A 19,886-nucleotide genomic window follows, 5' to 3' on the forward strand; every position below is an offset into this window, starting at 1 on the left:
ACACTGGTCCAAATATTTCAGCCTGAAGGAGCAATTCAAACCATTTTTTTCCTCAATCGTTGCCTGAAAAGAAATACATAAAATAATTATAATGCACTAAAAAATACAGAAGGCACTGGATTTAAAATACTTTTTTTTTTTTTTTTAAATCTAAGGAAAAAAAGAGCATTCCAATAAGGCCTTTCAGCAAACTTGTCATTTTTTAATGGATTTTGTTTGCCTCCATCTCAAAACAGGATAACCTGTTCTCACCACAGCTGGTATTTTGGTTTGTTTTCCAAGATCATTCCAAAATAACGAGAGACTGGTTTTGTCTATTTAGTACAGGTTTTAGTTTTATTCTCATCTTATCTTTATCTTCCCGTTTCCAAAAAGACCTGCTTTGCCAGCATTTTAGCATTGCAGGGTTGCTTTTCTTATTTCCTATTCTCAGAATGATCAGCAGAGGGCCTAAATACACTTTTAAAAATTCTATGTAGTTAAGATTTCCAAATACCCCAAGTGTTTCACTAAATAATCTGTGATACTCAGCATGCATTACCTACAGACATGATAATCTTTATTCAAGTTAATCATTACTTTAAGAAACACTAAGGAATGCAGACTTATTCTATCTATCCAATTTCAATATTCTCCCAATTCCAAAATGCTTCTGAATGAAATTACCAGCTTATGTCTGGAAAAGCAGTAATGTTAAGAGGTGAAGTGCAGATCATCTGCATGTTTGCTCCTATATATCACTCATATAATATATAAATTGATTTCAAGTATGTAAAGTGTTTGAAAATTAAGCCCTGGAAACCTATCTTCAGTTTCCTATCTTAATTAACTAAACCAAGGTGCATTTGCCTAACACATGTCCTGTGAGCAGACAGTGATTAGCAACTTCAACTAGCAGACAAACTCTTCACAGATCTTCAAGTCCTCTGAATCCACTGACACCAGTACTTATATTGAACTCTAAAAAATGGTGCACAGGACAGTTTTTTTTGTTGGAAGCTGAAAATTTAGTTCATTTACCATGTTAATTTGACACAACTGTATTACAGAGTCCTGATCTTCCCTTGGTCTTTTTTTTTTTTCCCCCTACGTATCTTCTGTAAAGAAGGGACATAAGTAAGAAAATGAACTACAACTAGAAATATATTTTATGCAGATAAATCTATTGACACACTAATCATACCAGATCCTAATAAACAATCTCTTCATCTCCTTCAGTGCTCTAAACTGTCTTAGTAGAGTATCTCTTTCTCATCCATCCAGTAGATGAGAAATCTGGTATTTTAGAAAAACAAATCCATACCAGAACTAGAGTGGGTTTAAATCTACCTTCCAAATCTTGGCCACTGCTCCACTATTCAGTAGGATTATCATCTACCTGCCTTACAGTGCCTAGATGAAATAAATAAACGCACTACAGCAAGAATATGTTGGCTGATAGTGATGCAGGGTTACGAGAAATTTAAGTACACTGTGGAATTTTACTGGGGTAAATCTTTTTAAAGATACTTTCACACATGGCTGTGTGGAAAACCAATCTGTTATCATCACTGCTAGTTTTATTAATAAACAGCTTGGAAAAAAAAGAGCATAAGGCAAAACTGGGAAAGGTTTAACATATTTCTTTGGTAAGGAACAACTACAAAATTTGTTCAAGCTGTTAACAGCTGTCACTGTTTCTATTTTCTGATCTAGCAAACAAATATCCCAAATCTGTATTATATATTATCCTGCCTTTTTTTTTTTCGTTTTTTTGGGGGGGGGCTGGGGGGGCCTTAGCAGCAAATGTTTGCACCTCACAAGGTGGATATGATTAGCAACCAGAAGGATGGATGAGATCCAAATCACTAACTGAAGGAAAAGAAAAGCCATGGTGGTCAGGAAGTAACTGAAACACAGAAAGTTTCAATAATACAAAATCTGTCTGAGACTAAACAGACAGGAGCCTCACAGGAGGCTACACATAGCAGCTGGAAGCCTTCAGCAATTGTAATGAACAAATAGAGCTCTGCATCCCTCTCCCAGGCTTTTCCTATAAGAATCATTTGACTCCTGAGGACAGCCTCATCCTTTTTCCACTAGAAGTCTTACAATTTCTAAGCCAGCTACAGTTCTTAGAGGACTGCTGCAAAACTCTGTTGTTCTAATGGCAAGAAAGTCCTCCTGACTTCATCCTAAGCCCAAACCCAATACAGCCAGTACTTGTGTCAATCCTATTCTTTGGCTGATTAGCTCAAATCTCATATTAACCTTTCCAGATTGAACAATCCTAGTGTATGTACACCTTAGATCACTGTTTTCAAGTCTTTTCCAGTTTTTTGTTTACCATATCCTTTCTGACAGGGGCCAGTACTACACACTTACACTCAAGATGTGGGCAAAGCTTGGATTTACAGAGAGGCACAATATGAACTCTGTTTTATTCATTATTCCTTTCCTAAAAAATCCTAATATTTCATTTCCTTTTAGACTGCCACTCAGCCTTTAGCTGACCTTTTCATGGACTCTTCTTGGAGCTAAATATCTCTTTCCATATTTCTCTTTTATCCTATTGGTTATCAATCTTTCAGATTTTGCAGCAAGCCACATCATCTCCAATTTAGACAGTTATTCTAATGTTAAGCCAGGTAAGTCAGATCTGCATCGTTTCCCTTCTACAAAAATAGTCCTCTGCAAACAGATCTGTGGGACACTCCATTTCTAGCCACAAAAGATACCTAGGAAGAGTTCTATTGTAAAAACAAACAAACAAACAAACAAACAAAAAAACAAAAAATAACAACAACAAAAAAAAAAACACAAAACCAAGGGGGGGATGAAAAAAAGATCTATGAATCAAAAAAGTTTGAAAACCACTGATATACACGTGTGGATTTTTTTTTTTTTTCCACTTATTGTTGGTGCTCACTCTATCAATTGGTGTTTTGGATAGAAGATACAAGATGGACATAGTGGAGGAATTTAGGTTCTAGGATAACGCAGTAAAAAGCTACTCTAGAAAACAACATTTGCAAAGAGAAAAGCTCAAAAGGATATTAGAAAAAGAAGTTTTTACATCATTGAACTTCCTTGTAACAGTCTGACATTTCACGCATTCTTTAGCAAAGAGCTGATCACCTCTCAGATTCTGAAGTACTGAACACTCATTTTGTGCTGCACTGCAGGTCTTAGTTTTGGACTGGACAATCTCTGTGCAGCAGTAGTGATATAGTACTGTACAAAGAACAAATCAGCACTCAGCCTCGCTTACTGTATTTACTGATAGGATTTTGCATCGTCTCTCCAGATTCAGACCGTGACTGGCACGTAAAGGAAGTTTAAATAAATCACTTTTATACATACAAAGAATTAGCAAACTGTAGGAAATAGCCCTGACATTCAAAACCTTTGCACCTTACCTCTAGCCTTGATCTGATCATGATCATTCATCACGAATGCTTCAGGATTTGCATGACCTGCACAGAACCTTTCACAAAAGGGACTACATTTTAAGTATGCTGCCAAATAAAAACAAAAACAAACAAAAAGATAGAAAACAAAAGAAAAATGGGAATTTAGTCCATCTGGTTAAAAAAAACCTTCAAGCCCTGCAGAATCTGTAAGTAAAAAAACTTAAAGATGAAAATAAAAACTGAAACGTGAATATGAAAGACAGAAATAACAGCATTCACTGGACACAATTACAGAAGACAGACTCAAGGAACAGACATTCCTTTCTTCCAGGGTGGGTGAATATGCTCAATCAGGGAAGACTTACAACCAATCTCAAATGATAGGAAAAATAATCCTGTGAGCTTATGTTAACTTCTAAGTCTCTGTGTCTCTATTCTTTGTTCATATTTGGCTTTCCTTCTTTTTTATTTCCCTGTCTATCACTTCACGTCTTATTCTTTTCTCAGATATGCTGACTGCTTCCTTTCCAGCTGGCCTGGGACCAAACAAATCTTAGACTATGCAAAAATGCATAGCTAATGGTGGATAGCTATGCTGAAAAATAGTATTTTGTAGCTGAGAACTTGCTCTATTGAGAAATGTTTTCATGCTCTTTGTAGCTGTTGTAATTTCCAGAAGTAAATAGGAGGCATTACTTCCAGAGCAACCTTCATAATATAAAGTTGGTGCATCTCTGCTTCCTTCCAGCCACCACCAAACACAGATCTTTGCTGAGACAGGTTCATTAACTAACTGCATATTACTTCTCCAAAATGCAGTCTACTACGCAACTGGCTGCGACGTCTGTTACAGTTTATTATGAGTGATACTCCTAATTGGAGATAAAAGAAAATATGGGAAGGAGAGCTGGTCCCAATCCCTGCTTGTTCATAGCACACACCATTTTCTGCACGTAGACAATTTCTGAACTGTTCTCCATCATTTTTATTGATCACTAATGTAGAATTAGAAGGCTATTTTTTTTTTTGGAAAACAGAACACTCAATTGGACAAAAAAGGAATTAAAATTGATGTTAATGTTTTAAAAGCTCTTGAACCTCTGGGTGATTAATCTCCTCAGAGAAACATTATTTTCATGCAAACTGAGTTCTATGCAGACATTGATTCTCCCATAAATTCACAAACATGAAGAAAATCACCTGCTTTGCAGCTGGTTTGGTACACAAGTATCACCTTATCTGTTACAAATGTACATTATGTGCTCTCCTTGGAACCCAAGGCAAATTTTTTTTGCTCATTTCTTATCTACATGTCTCCAGTCAATGCCTCAATCGTTTCTGCAATGTCTAAGTACAGAATGCAGCACAGAGCAAAGATATCCTAAAATTAACTGCAGGGCAGACAAGCAGGACTAGTAAGTAATGAACTCACTGGTCCTGAGAACCAAGCTACTATTTGCTCACAGTGCTCCACTGGGTGGAGAACGTGCAACTTTTTAAATACAGATGGCTACAGTCACATAAAAATCAAAGTGCTTTAGTTGCAGATTGTTAGCATTTACCAGAAATTTTCATTTTCTGAAAAACAGATCCATAGTTTTATTAATACCAGGCACATCAGCCTCATTGCAGCTAGGAAGCAAGCCTGATTCAGCAATCCCTCCTATCCCACACATTGATGTGCAGAGACCACAAGCATCTTACTGTTTTTAAATGCAAAGAAGGCAATGCCAGCCCATCCAACATGATTTATAATTAATATCTTCAACACATATTTCATCCAACTTAATCTTCCATCATGTAAATCTTTGGACTTCCCCTGCCTGAGAATTCTACAGAAAGAAAATAAGTAATTTTTGCCTAACATGCATTAGAAGAAGCCACAGTTTGTGGTTTGTCTAGGGGTTTCTGAAAGAACAGAAAAAGGTATCTTATTGCCTAATTACACTTTTATTACTTACAAGTGTACTTCAGGGACTAGCATGATGTGCCATCAAACCTATACTCCTTTCTTTGGTGTTTAATGCAGGAACCAGTATTGTAAACAGTTTCTGAGAAAAATAGCTCAAACTTTCAACAAAATTCCTTCAATAACATTAAGAGATGGGAACTGACTGCTCTGAGAATTTGATATGATAGAGCCAAGCCCCATCAATCTCCACAAAATAAACTTTTCATTCCTGCATCTTTAAAGCCACGTAACTGTCAGGTTACATATGATCTTTCTAGCAAAAAATAGATCATAACTTCCCTTTCTTTCTGTTTTCCCCTCCCCTCCCATTTCTGGTGAGAGGAGTAGTTAGTCTGACGCTGAGTCTGTGGGCTGAGCTATTACCCACCTGCTCCTGGTAGCCTATTCAAATCAGGTGTATTGAGAGAAACATTCTGTCAAGTTAAACAACAAAAAAGTCCCCTAGTTAGCACCACACTATCCTTCACCAACCAGGTTAAACTTGCACTCGTGCTTGGACTGGTGCAATTTGGCCTTAAATAAAGAAAGCTAAAGGAAAGCCTTGGGGAGCACATAACCAAATAATTACATCAGAAGACTACTTTACTGCCCACTCACTCATCTCTAGCCTGATGTCTCTCTTGTTGCTCTGTGCATGGAGCTAGAGCTATTAGTGATGAAGAGTTCCTAGCTTCTAAAATGGGTTGGCACAATACTGTGGACAGCAAGGTGTTGCAAACCCCAGTAAGGTCCCAGACAGATGCAGCTTAAGTCAACAATTCACTACTTTCCAAGCCCCTTGTCATATTCCTTTATAACTTTCCAAGAAGTGGGCACGTGCCAGACCTCCCTGTGAGATGCCTTGCAATTACAGTAAGCATTGTTTGTCTACATACAGATCTAGACCATTAGATTCCTACAGAATATATGCATACTGACTGGCAACTTCCCTGAAATTTTCAGGGAAAAAAAAAAATGTAGAAGTGAACGTCTGGAGGTCTGCAATGAAGGCAGACCACCACAGAGTGGAAAAAACAAGGCCTATGTCCCCATTTAGTACTCTGTGGCATTCGCACTATCTTTCAGTATCTCCACTTGCAACCTGTGCAGAATCAGTGGGGACGTAGAGCTTCACAGTTATGAATGTGGATGCTGACAGAAAATACAGGGACTCAGACATCTTCTATTGCTTCCTGTGCTGACCTTTCCACATTATCCTCTTTGTCTATGAGGGAGAAGTAGCTGGCAGTTTCTGTACCAATGTGATCTGATCCTTCACAGATGCTTCTTACTCAGGTGGAGAAGTGAGTCAGACAACTAAGAAGGCCATGAGAGGGAAAGCAGAGCATGCCCGTAAAACCAGACACATTCCCAAACAAGCCACAAGGTGGAATGGAGGTAGGTTTTCACTTGGGCTGTCAGCCTTCTTGATCTCAGCTCAGCTCTTAAATTTCACAGGATAGCAACTTCAAACAGTGCTTCTGAAAGGAAGAAGACATTTTCACGAGGAAGATGCAGCCTTGGGATGTAGCTGAACATATTCAGCCAAAATGCACTAAGACATACAAGCTAAAGGTCTGAATTTTCTTCACAGAATCCCCTCTGCAGCTGGGAAGTCTGGATGGCTCTTACTTATTTCCATTCAGAATGACAAAGCAACTAAAGTCATCTGTGTGAAGTAAGGGATCTCTGGTGAGGAAAAGAACAAGTCTATTTCTACACTTAGACTACAAAACTGTTCAAACAGTCACAATGAGAGACCTGTGCACTTTGGCACAGTGAAGAATGGAGTTTCAGATCATAAAAATCTATTAAAATCCATATTTGAAAACTGGTATCGACTCAGCACCAAAATAGCCTGAGGGTTACACCTGCATACTCAAATTAATTTTCAAGTGCCTCTTCTGCTATGCAGAGCATTTTGCATTACAGTTGTACCATACTTACATAACCTTCTTGAAATGTATTTCCCCTTGTTTGGAGCAACAGCTTTCTGAACACGTCACAAAGTCTAATTTGGAAAGAAATTAAAGGCAAGAGTCTTTCCTCAGTACTCTTTCCTGACTAGCACGCAGAATACCTGCTGAGCAGAGATTCTCTGCTGATTTCTGAGCACAGGTTAGAACACACTCAGTTAATATATTCAGGCTTATATTAAGCCTTTTAATGGCTTCATCTTGAGAGCTCTGTATAACCTACTGTTAAGTGTTTTTAGACAGATGTTACTGGCAGCGGAGCATATATGCATTCAGTGCAACATACAATGGAATAGCAACCACAGAGTCAGAGGGGTTAAGCACATGTGCTCACCTAATCTCTGTCCCAAGGAATATTAAGCTGTACTGTCATCATTCCAGATAACTGCATCTTCTTAAAGACATCTAATGATTGCAATTCTACTCCCCACTTGCTCCCACACACCAGTAGTCTATCCAAGCACTTTGCTGTCCTCACTCTTCTCTTCTTTGCTGTTATTCAAGTCCTAAATACCATAGAGATGGAACAGACCATTCTCTTCCTCACTGTGATATTCCTTTTAATTTCCCCAAAGTCTCTTCATGTGAAATGGAAACAGTTATTTCCATCAGTAGCAGGCTATTTCCTCCAATGGCAGGTTTTCTGCACTTCTCATCATTCTCACTGCCTCACTCTTTATGCTTTCAAACTGACACAAAACTTTCATGAAAACCATAGCACAAGAGTCCACTTACAGCCACTTGAGGCCTGAATCAGGCATAAGGATAACTTATGTTCTGTAGAACAACGCTATGTAAACTGACGCTGGGTTATGTTTCAGCAAATGTTATAAACTGATCAAGATCTTATATTCCAATAAAAGTGGAGCAGTTGTTCTAGAACAGCAATAGTGCGCATGTATCAAAGTCAATATTTTCACATAAGCAAACTACACAATTTAAATTATGCTAGGAAAAGCAATGATATGTTCAGGAATCAACAGTACTGTCATTACCTTTCAGTGAGGGGATCTACAACCATGAAAAAGGATCACAGTTGCTAACTGTTATCCTGAAATCCTGAAACACCACCAATGAAGAGCGTTCATCAGGCCACTCTGCATGTGTGATAGGCTAGAGACTTGTCTAGCTTTCCCCATCTGACAGAAATCTTCCAGACTGTGTTAAATAGTTGCTATGAATTACATGATCTCAAAGAGCCCCAAACCAGCACTGATTAGTTATATTAGAAAGTCATTTCCATCCTGTGACAGTGATCTTAAAATGAGTTTGAGGACAATGGGCTGCTCGTTTCCAACTCAGGGTTTTTATTGTTTTTTGTTTGTTTGTTTTTTAATTACAGGCAGAGGAATTCCTGTAACATAAATTTAGAAAATAAAATTTTGTCCATTGTACTTACCCTTCTCTTTGGTACTCCTCGTCCAAATTTGACAAAAGCTGGGACCCAGCCACAGACAGATCAAGTGCAGCTAAGGGTAGATCTCGATAGGCAAAATTAACAAGCTGTACAGGGGCAATGCTTTTGGTCTCTTCTTCAACTTGCTGTGAAATTATCTCAACTTCTGAAACACCGCCTTCTATTGCAGGCCTGAAAACATAATTAGCAAAATAAAAACCTCCCTCTACTGAGGCACACACATATATACATCTAATCCATATAAACAAATATAAAAAAACCACCAAGCAAATAAAAATGAGTTGGAGACGAGAACTTTGCAGAACCCTAAGACGACGACAAATTATAAGGTCAGGTCATTGAGAGAGGTGTCTTCAGTAGGGGGGGACAGATCAAATGTCTCCAAACTTGTCTTTAGTAGATGTCACAGAGAGCAACAGAAATCCCACAGATAAAAGAGAAAAGCATGTTACACTCTGCTTCAAAAGCACTAAGTATAAACAAATGTGTTATGAACAAACAAATGTAGAAACTGCGTATGAAACACAAAGCAAAATATTTGTGCAAAACAGTCAAGAACTACAGAAGGAAGGCAAGCAACTACACCAACTAAAAACTCACTGCTTTGTAACTTGGACAAGTGAACAATGAATAGTTAAGCTTATTAATTATTATACAAATCAGTAGTTAATGGATGCATTTTGACCCCTCTCACTGTGGATCACTACTATCAAAGAGCTTTTGAGAGACGGTGACTTGATTTCATTCAACCACAGAAGATTACTCCACTACAAGTTGAAAAAGAATCTGTCTGAAAGAATTATTTTGAATAACACAAAGACTCAGGAGAATTATGAACTCCTCTATAAAGCTTATCTTATATAGCTATTTGTACAGCTTCTAAGTCCAGATGTATTTTTCTACCATTCCAGCAACATTAATGAGAACTGCATGCAAGCAAAAACAGCATCTGACTATATCCCTGTCCTCCACATTTAAAGTACTACTTACCCAGAACTCAAATGTTGTCAACTAGCATACCCTCCTGCACATGAAGGATGAATTCATTGTAGGAGAAAGCTCATATGGGAAGTCCCAGTAGGGATTGATCCTTTGCAGTTCCCAGTGAGAGCTCCTTGCCTCACATGATTCAGAGTAGAGCGTAAACAATCTGCTCTGGCATTTATCCTTGGGATTTTATTAACTTCTCAGAAATCTCATGCTAGTTTTCAGAAGCTTTAAACAGCAGATATGATGGTCTTTTTCCTTTGAGATACAGTTAAAAAGCATATAGCACCTAACTCATTTCTCATTTGATTGCAAAGGTTGCAAACCTTTAAAGAAGTTTATTAAAATATCCCAGCTATTCAAGCAAACTAATACGTAGGTTTGTTGTGTTTTTTTTTTCCTGAAAAAAATGAATTATTTAGCAGAGTTCTTAACTCATGTATCTTGTAAATCTGAAGATGTGAGTGAAGAAGCTAGAATTCTAGATGAAAGGGAAAGAAAAACCTATTGCTCAGAGCCAGAACATCAGACTGACCCTTTTGGATGGAAAACATTCATCCAGATTTAAAGGAGCTAATCGCTACCAGCATTACACAAAAAAGTCATTTGAAAAACCTGAAAAAGCTTTTATAACTCAAGTATTTGTCAAAGAAAGGCTGCGCCTGTATCACAGAATCAGAATACCCTGAGTTGGAAAGGACCCCCAAGGATTATCAAGTCCAATGCCCAACTCCACACAGAACCACCCAAACTCTGCATGTAACAGCAGCATCCAAACGCTCCTTAGGCTCCAGCAGGTCAAGGCCATGCCCACAGCCCTGGGCAGCCCATTCCCTGCCCATCACCTCTAGGGCAGAACCTTTCCCTACCCCCTGACACAGCTCCATGCCGTTCCCTCGGGTCCTGTCGCCGTCACAGAGCTCAGCGCTGCCCTCCGCTCGCTGTGAGGAGCTGCAGCTGCCATCAGGCCTCCCCTCAGCCTGTTCTGCTCTGAGCTGAACAAACCCAAGGACCTCAGCAACACACATCTTGCCCTCAAGACCTTTCACCATCTCTGTAGCCCTCCTTTGAATGCTCTCTAATATTTTCATATCCTTGTATCGTGGCACCCAAACCTGCTCACACTGCTTGAAATGAAGCTGCGCAGCACAGAGCGGAGTGAGACAATCCCTTCCCTCACCCAGCTGGCAGTGCCAGGTCTGATACACCCCAGAGCCTGACCCATCAGCCACTTTTCCACCTACAACTTCTTTTTTCCTCTTTCTCTCTCTATATATGCTGGACATTTTGTCCAGATCAATATTTCGAGTAACAACATCAAAAGTTTTACTAAAATTACATCAGCTGGCTTCCCTTGGTCATGCAGGTGGGTAACATTGTCATAAATGGAGATTAAGTTCATAAACAGAACTCTCTCTCTCTCTCGTGAGCCCACGTTGGTTGCAACCAGTGACTGCATTATCTTCCAGATGTTTTCCTATAACTCCCGAAATAATTTTATCAGGCACTGAAGTAAGACTGACAGTGAGTCATATTGTCACACCAAGCAGAAAGTAAAGGGAGACACTACTATATGTACAACCTAAAAGCTCATTTTATTTTACTCCTTGCCTAACCAGTGATTGAAAGTATTGAGATTCGTGTCATTTCAATAGAACTGTATTTATCCATCAAGTGAAATCAGAGGCAGGAGCTAATTTTAGCAAGAAACTTCCGTGATTTTCACCTTTAGTGACCACCTGTGAACCTTTACCCTTACAAGTCTAAGAAAAGCTGATCCAGTTTTGCATGAAGACCATGCAGAGATCCCATTTCCAGTATTATAAGGGAAAAAAGGAAAATGGATGAGTGCAGCCTTCTGCCTCTCAACAGAATTTATCTTTTGTGTTTCTTAGACAGACTACATCATAGGCAGAGTCTGACATGAAAGGGTAGATAACTGCAGGACGAGGGGAAATGATTTTAAGTTGAAGGAGGGAAGATTTAGGTTGAATATCGGGGGAAGTTCTTTACTGTGAGAGTGGTGAGGTGCTGGAAAAGCTGCTCAGAGAGGCTGTGGATGCCCCGTCCATCCCTGGAGGTGTTCAAGGCCAGGTTGGATGGGGCCCTGGGCAGCCTGGTCTGGTATTAAATGTGGAGGTTGGTGGCCCTGCACATGGCAGGAGGGTTGGAGATTCATGATCCTTGAGGTCCCTTCCAACCTGTGTGATCCTATGTGATTCTGTGATGTGACTGAAAAGAAACCAATCAATAGACTGGTGTTGGCAAGCAGCTTTCAGACAGTTTTGGTGAAAGGGAAAGGAAAAGGCAAATGGATATGAAAATGAGACACAGTAATTTTTAGCCACTGGCTGTCAGTATACATCCAAAACTTAATGCATTCTTGCTCTGTTAATTCACACTCTTTAGAAAACTGACAAAATCCCACTATTCCTTCTCAAAATAGCAACTTTTCCTTCTGACATCACAACAACAGGCAGGAACTGTTCTTGGGTAATTAAAATAAGTTATAATTATCCTGATATGGTACTTACTGAGGACTGGTCATGTTGGAGGATGCAACTCAATCAGCAGTGGTTATCGTATTCAACTAATTCCAGCTGCTTTGCACAGATGTTCTAGACATCCCAAATGAGACTTCTGCAAGAGTCAAAACAAAATTATCTAAAACAGGTAAAAGAACTCTAAAGGCTGCATTTTATTTTTATTTATTTAATTATTTTATTTCCCTTTATGATTCTTTTCCTAGGCATTTTGTTCTGGATTGATTCCACCATTTTATGGGAGGTGTAAAGCTATAGATAGACACCTGCTCATGTATATACTTCCATAACAACACATCTTGCTTTAAATTTCTGGTTCACTTAGAAATAATCAGGCAGGAAGGATTTTCAAAGAAAGCTTGGGGATTCAGGAGCACAAATGCTATTGAAAGCCAATTAATACTTTTTTTTTTTTAATACAATTTAATATTTAATTTAATATTGAGGCAAGTGCTAGTTTTGTCTACAAAGTCTGTGGGTTTGTTGTCAAACATTCTAGATAGGTTGTTACCAAGATAATATTTTGATCAACTAAGTCCACTAACATTTGGAAAAGGTGACACATTTGCCTATGGCAAAATCTTAACTTGTGGTGTACCTGGACCAATGCAAGGGAACCAGAATGGAACAGCAATCAGATGAGAATAAAACTTACCAGTACACAGGTTTTAATAGCTGGAAAATATAACCTGGAGAATACTACATAAGAAATACAGATTCATAGAAATCATATAGTAAGAAATTTTGTAAAACTACTGTCAGGATTATAACTCACTAATTGAAATCAGTAACTAAAATACAAAAACGTGCTCTTTATTTAAGCAGAAACACACTGGTTGGTAAGCTAGCGTATTACCAACATCAAGCAACTTTCACAATGATGAAAACTAATTCTTATACTAAACCAGAGTCATTAACAGGCTGAACTGTTAGTATCAGTCAAGCACTTACAACAGAGATATATAACAACTGCATTATCTATGGTAGTCACTTGATGCCAAATAACAAAACTGAACTTACATCAATTGTAGAGCCATTTCCAAGGCTTTATTTAACATACTGTAAACTTGTAATAATGTAAAACGTAGTCAATCCATTCTCAGATTTTTCAGATAATACACCTGCATATACAAAAAGAAAGGATCTAGATTATGATCACCTTCCTCAGGTAGATAAGCTTGCCAAAAAGAATTATTCACAAGAAGAAATACAATTGACTTTAAAACACAAAATATGCGTGTTTCAGAAAAAAAAAAAACATACTCCATTTTTCTTCAAGCTTTAAGTACTTATAACATCAGAGTAACAAACCAACTATTCTTTAGATATTCTTTCTCAGATATAGCACAATCTTGATCCAATATTTGTTTGATATCAATGCAAATCTCTTCCCTTCTATTCTTGGTCTTTTATCGATTTTATTCCCCAGGCAGTAAGATACTAAAGCAAATGCCTAAAATTAAAAGTCTGTTTAAATCACATACTGAAAGGATGCAGTAAGAATATCTTATGCCTAAGATAGTTTCGTAATAGCAACCATTCCACTTAGCAGCAGAATAAAACTGAAATGTCACTAAAAGTCTTGCTTTGCAACGTTAGCTCCCTAACATCACATCTGGGGTTTAGATTTTACTATGCTTTTCACAAAAACACATATGTTTTCACTGAAGTATATTACCTAAACTTGTTGTTGTAAGCATACAGGCTGGGAAAATGGTAAAGGCACAAGGGTGCTCTGTACCTCCCCTAACAGACTGAGATGGAAATTGAAAATCCTTCTGCAATCATGTCTGTAAGCCTGGAGAATAAGAAGTAAATGGGGATAATGAATGCAACTGAGAGAAACTGGCCTCTGAGAGAGGTAGAAAAGGAAATTTCTTCATGTAGTTGAAAAGTCACTGTATGTTTGGGAGACAGCTCAGTGCTAATACCCCACCTCTCTCCCAAAGAGAGGTTTAAAAAACAAGAACACTACAAATGTACAGCCAGATTTTTAAAAGTATTACCTAAAGATTTTAAGGGAACTGAAGTCCCAAAAGGGGGACCAACAACATTGCAAACACTTGAACAAGAAATGTTTGCTGCTCCAAGACTTACACTTTTCTTTTTTAAGCTAGAAGCGCGTTCATATTCATCCAAAATTTTGTTTCTCCATTCAACCACACCAGTGGCAACACCAATAAGCCAACCTGCTACCTCTTATTGGAGCTGGCAGCTTTACGGGGAAACATTCACTCACTACCAAGAGTGAGAGAGCAATTAATGGCTGGGCAGCAAGCTCTTCTGATAGCTCTGAGGGCTCCACTGGGAGCAGAGTCCAACCTGCCCTCACTGAACAGATTGCTACCGTGGCATAATGCACTCACAGAGGTGAGATGAGCAACGTGGAAAGAAACCTGGGAGGGTTTCAAGTCTCGAAGAAGGGAGTCAAGTCTCTGAAGGACTCAATAGAGCTTTCCTCAGAAGGAAAGCATAAAAAGTCAGTCATCTGCACACAGAATTACTGATGTAGTACTTGATTTAATGGATCAAAAAGTGGTTTCTGAGTACATCTGGAGGACAGCACAGCTGAAGCCTTCAGAACAGACACAACATGTTGTATATGTAATGCAAACAGACTACAAGGACTCCTGCTTCTTCCCAGTCCACACGCAAGCATCTAACAACTCCATCCCATCTATTTGCTACCTTCCTTAAAGCCGGTTTATAGGAATATACAACACCTCCAAGTTCCACAGGAAATTTCTGTGCAACTGAGTAGTGTTTAAAGGCAACAATGAACAGAGAGGAGAAATAATTTCCCTACATTTAATCTCTCACTTGCATTCCTACAGGACACAGTGCAGGCAAAGGGCAATGATGTGAGCATTATGCAGGCACCCTATGGGTATCCCATCCACCATCCAAGAGTGGAAATTTTTCCAAGCTGCCCTTTCTGCACCTAGCCCACTCAAGGCTTAGTAGATAAGAACACCTTGATCTCATGGGAGGAGATTAGTTGGCAGTTTCAGGATGGGTTTTGTGCTCTCTCTTTGCTTTTCGGTCATTTATATTTTTATTTTAACTTCTTGGAACTGAGGCCAAGGCAGCACACGGTTCATGCTGAGTTCCCACACAGCTATGAGCAATGCCCATTTTGTGAGAATTCAGCAGTTCCATTTGTTCTGTGGCATAAGTATTTTCAAGGTGAGATGACTGCGGGAAGAGCGAAGTTCCTCAAACTAAACAGAATTCATTTTAAGAGGAGATAGAGCAGAAATGAAAGAATTGCCCCCAGAAGGTTTCTTGTGCAAGTTTTGAAGTGCTGTAAAACCCAGAAATAGTCACTGAACTACATGACTAGCACAGCGGTCAGGTGAGCCAAGAGGGCAATGCAACCTGATGGAAAGCATATTTCTGTAACTGGTTTTCCGTGTAGAGTTGAGTTTGTAGCTTCATTGCCTAACTAAAAATGTGTGGACACGCAGTTCAGAATTCAGCAAAGCTGACTCAGCTCTTCACACCCCTGCAGTAAGTGAAGTTGTGCACAATTTGCTGAGTTCTTTTTGAGGCGAGACCTTTGAAATGCTTACAAATGCTTTGTTTGCCTCCCCAACCCTTCCGCCTTCCTGTTCTTTGCACAGATATTACACACACCAGTGATCTCAACACTTCTGTGACATATCTTTGCTTAATTATTTCTTCCACCCTCTCATTTGTGGTGCACAGACATGCAGCTGTTCCACTCTTCATGCATTACTGTCAGAATCACACAGGTTGAAAAGCAGCGTCATGCTCTATAGCACTTGAGCAAAGGTTGATGATGCTGCCTGCACCCAACACACAACCTCTCATGGTTAATGTGTTAATGTTTAGATCAACCTTTCACTGCCAGTCTAGCATAGCAGTAGCTTGTTAATACACAGAGTTCAGCTGAAACAATGCAAAGTATAAAGCAATTTGAGAGTTTACATAAAATCAGAGCAAATGCACAGTGGTATATCATAGCAAATAGCAAATGCTCTGTGCATATACCCTAGAACAGCCCAGGTTGAAAAGGACCACAACGTTCATCTAGTTCCAACCCCTGCTATGAACAGGGTCGCCAACCAGCAGACCAGGCTGCCCAGAGCCACATCCAGCCTGGCCTTGAATGCCTCCAGGGGCAACCTGTTCCAGTGCCTCACCACCCTCTGTGTGAAAAAATTCCTCCTAACATCCAACCTAAACCTCCCCTTCCCCAATTTAAAACCATTCCCCCTTGTCCTATCACTATCCACCCTCACAAACAACCGTTTTCCCCCTCCTGTTCATACACTCCCTTCAAGTACTAGAAGGCCACAATGAGGTCTCCCCAGAGCCTTCTCCTCTCCAAGCTGAACAATCCCAGTTGCCTCAACCTTTCCTCATAGAAGAGATGCTCCAGCCTTCTGATCATTTTAGTGGCCCTTCTCTGGACACGCTCCAAGAGATCAACATCCTTCCTGTACTGGGGGCCCCAGGCCTGGACACAGTACTGTAGATGGAGCCTCAGAGAATATATATGTTTTCCAAGCCTTTAAGAAAAGCAACAAGAACACCACCCAAGAGGAACTTCAAAAGAAATCTGTACTCCACATCTGCATAAAAATTATGATTTTTAGCACTGGTTTCAGCAGTCCCCCAAAATTTGGATCACAGTGTGGCAATAAATAAATAAACTAAAAAACCTGAAACAACAACAATAACAGGTTGAACAGAAAGAAGAAAGAAAATGTCTAATTTAAGCTTTTTGCACCAAAGTCCCTTCTAACTTGTATTGGACTCTCTTCATTTAAGTTGAAGTCAAGACCACGGCATTCACTTACTTGTTGCATTTGCTCATGTTCTCCATGGAGTATTATGATGCTGCAAGCTCTCCTAGTCACACGCTTGTAAATGAGCCATCACACATTGCTAAGTAAGTTTACAATCAGTAAGATTGTATGGCATGTAACAACAATAGATTTCCCTTTAAAAAAAAAGTGCTTCTCCAATGCAGGGAAAAGCACAGCTTCAAAAACAGTTGTGTCAGCACCAGGGGGTTAGGGCAGCACACATGGCCACAGCCATGGGAACAAATGGCACAGTGGAGAAATACTGAAGTCAGCTTATATCAGAAAGACTTGCACCTAAAATAATGTGCCAAGCCCTCGCCATTGGTGATATTAAACTGGAGCAAGCACCCAAACTGAAAATGCTTCACAGATTTAGGGAGAGGGAAAGAAGAAAGACGATGACTGGTCATATAATGTCCAAATTGTTTCCTTCAGATATCCAGCAACTTGCTCTTCTTTCTGAAGGGGAAACCCCAAATTCAGGAAAGGTGGCAACACCTCCTTGCTTCACTTCAGGTTGAACAAAATTGAAGAGGTTCATTGAGTCAGAAGATACAAGATTGATTAAACCCTCCCCCAAATCCTCTTTCAGCCAGCCAGCATTTTCAGAAAGTATTTGTTTACATGTCTCTAATAGGTAGATCCATAATACTTCCTTTATTTTCCAAAAATAACTGAATGAGATTTATCAAAAGATTACAAATGCAGAACATTACAAAACAGAGTAAATTAACTTCCTCCACAAATCAAGTACATTAGATATATGTTTTAATATTGCAGGTTCCCAATTCCAGTCATAACTTCAACATTCCTATACAGCACTCAAAAGAGACAGGTACAAAGGACAGAGCTTTTCATTTCACAGGAAAAAGGGACATTGAATTTTGAGTCTTCGTCAATGATCTACAGTCAAACTTTTATATACATCATTAAAATAAAATAAAAAAAAAGAAGGAAAAAAACACATAAAACCCTCCATCACAGTAAAGGTATTTAAAGTTGGAAAAAAAAAAATAAAAAAATCAGACATTCAGAAATTAGGAAATGGCAGATTTGAACTTTCTCATGCACCCATAATTCTACCCCCTTATGGGATCACCCTGTATGCTGAAATTAAGCAGAATGCTGGGGGTGGAGTAGGAAGCATATAATCCTGCAATTAAAAACCATCTCACTATTTGTAAGCATAGTTCATATTTCCTAGAAAAGTTTAGACAGGCCATAAAAAAAGAGGAAAAGGATCTTTTGCATAATCATAATCTCCCCCACAAAACATTATGAGCGCTGTTTGAATCTTGAGCTTTCAGTACTGCAAACTTGACCTCAGAATACATTAAAATCCTGTAGAGGAAGACTAAACAAATACATACTGCCAGGATAGACCAGACCAGCCCCTTCCAAAGCACTTGCAGATGTGCAGCACACGCTACTTCCAGACAAACAGGATGTGGTGTTCTGTTTGGGATGGCAAAGCACGTGCACTCCTTTTCTCCACCACCTCTTCTCCAAGGAACTGGAGAGAGCAGGAGGAAAACACATAGAAGTCTGTGACATGTCAGCATTCCAGCTCAAACATTCTTTCATCACATGTCCATGTTGCCCTGACAGCTCCTACAGGTCCTCATTCCCACCTGCATAGCTATGGGCTGCTTATGGTACTGCTGAAGTGGTTCTATTCAGTGGTTCAGATACATGACCAGCGCCTCTCAGAAAAAACACAAAGCCCAGCAACTACTTGAGCAAGCCACAATGTACCTAAATCTGAAGACACCAGGATAGAAAGGCTCTGCTGCAGACAAGCAGCCATCTGCTTGTTCAGTTTTAACAGCTCACGGCAAATAACAATTAATGAAGCATCTCAAAGTCCTGGAATAACTGTGTAACTACTAGGGCTACTCACACAGAAAGTTGCTCCCTAACATCAGGCACACATTCATTTAGTAAAGAGAGTACTCATTTGGCCACTTACTCTGCATTAACTCTCCAGGATTGCTCTTTATCCAAGCTACACACTGTCCTCATCTAGCTGCGATCAATTCTTTTCTTTGCTGTTGTTCCTTATAGTTTCCCTGGGTGGCTTAAGCAGAAAGAAAAAAAAGCCAAAACCATACCAACATACCATAGGGCTCTCAAGCCCAGACACAGATGAAAAGACCACTCACATATTTTAAAAGGTGTATTTATAAATTCACCTAGCATTTGAAGGTTGGGGCCTGCTTAACAAGAAGGAAAACCACAAAAGAACGCTTGGTGCCTCAGATACGAGCACTAGGCACAAGGCTGCCAGCCAACACCATTTCACTGCACATCTCAACACCTCCTGTTCTATTTACGCGTCCCACTGCTGGAGATACTTCCATCTGAGAAATGGCTGAGGACATATCCACGCATACAAAGCAACACCACTCAGGCCAGGGGTGGCTTCTAGTGAGATGATCTCCTTACAGTCCAGCACAATGTAAACAGCTCAGGCCCAACGCAGTGTTGACACTGCTTCTGGGCTCATGGTTAGCAAAAACTAATACTGAGCTTTACATGTGCCACTGCACATGTTGATGGGAACAAGCCTAGAATCAACAGTCCCACTGTACTGAAAACATCTGTTTGTTTTCCAGCCTGAGGAACTAAATGGCTCTGGGCTCAAGTTAGCATATAGGCAGAAGCTAGCTTGGACAAACTTCATGACAAAGGCACTCTGGCACACCTCTATATCTCCTTCCACACCCACTCATCCCAGTACTCAAAGTATTTTGTGCCACAAATCATGGTTCTCAAAAGGAAAAAA

General features: G+C 39.5%; 1 protein-coding gene across 3 annotated transcripts in view; it reads right to left on the reverse strand.

Annotated features, from left to right (window-relative positions):
• The window catches only part of TMEM266 (transmembrane protein 266), a 48,489-nt gene extending 35,084 nt beyond the window's left edge, over positions 1–13,405 (reverse strand). For all 3 annotated transcript variants that reach the window (XR_002118894.2, XM_031555300.1, XM_031555299.1), the window contains exons 1-3: positions 13,287–13,405; positions 12,258–12,363; positions 8,719–8,907 (exon numbers count right to left, since the gene is read on the reverse strand). Coding sequence is in view for 2 of the 3 variants with exons in the window: in XM_031555300.1 (XP_031411160.1) it covers positions 8,719–8,907; positions 12,258–12,271 (203 nt within the window). In the remaining variant the exon portion in view is untranslated. The remainder of the gene's footprint in view (positions 1–8,718; positions 8,908–12,257; positions 12,364–13,286) is intronic.
• Between the last annotated feature and the right edge of the window lie 6,481 nt (positions 13,406–19,886).

Source organism: Meleagris gallopavo, chromosome 12 (genome assembly GCF_000146605.3).
Source record: "Meleagris gallopavo isolate NT-WF06-2002-E0010 breed Aviagen turkey brand Nicholas breeding stock chromosome 12, Turkey_5.1, whole genome shotgun sequence".
Lineage (NCBI taxonomy): Eukaryota > Metazoa > Chordata > Aves > Galliformes > Phasianidae > Meleagris > Meleagris gallopavo.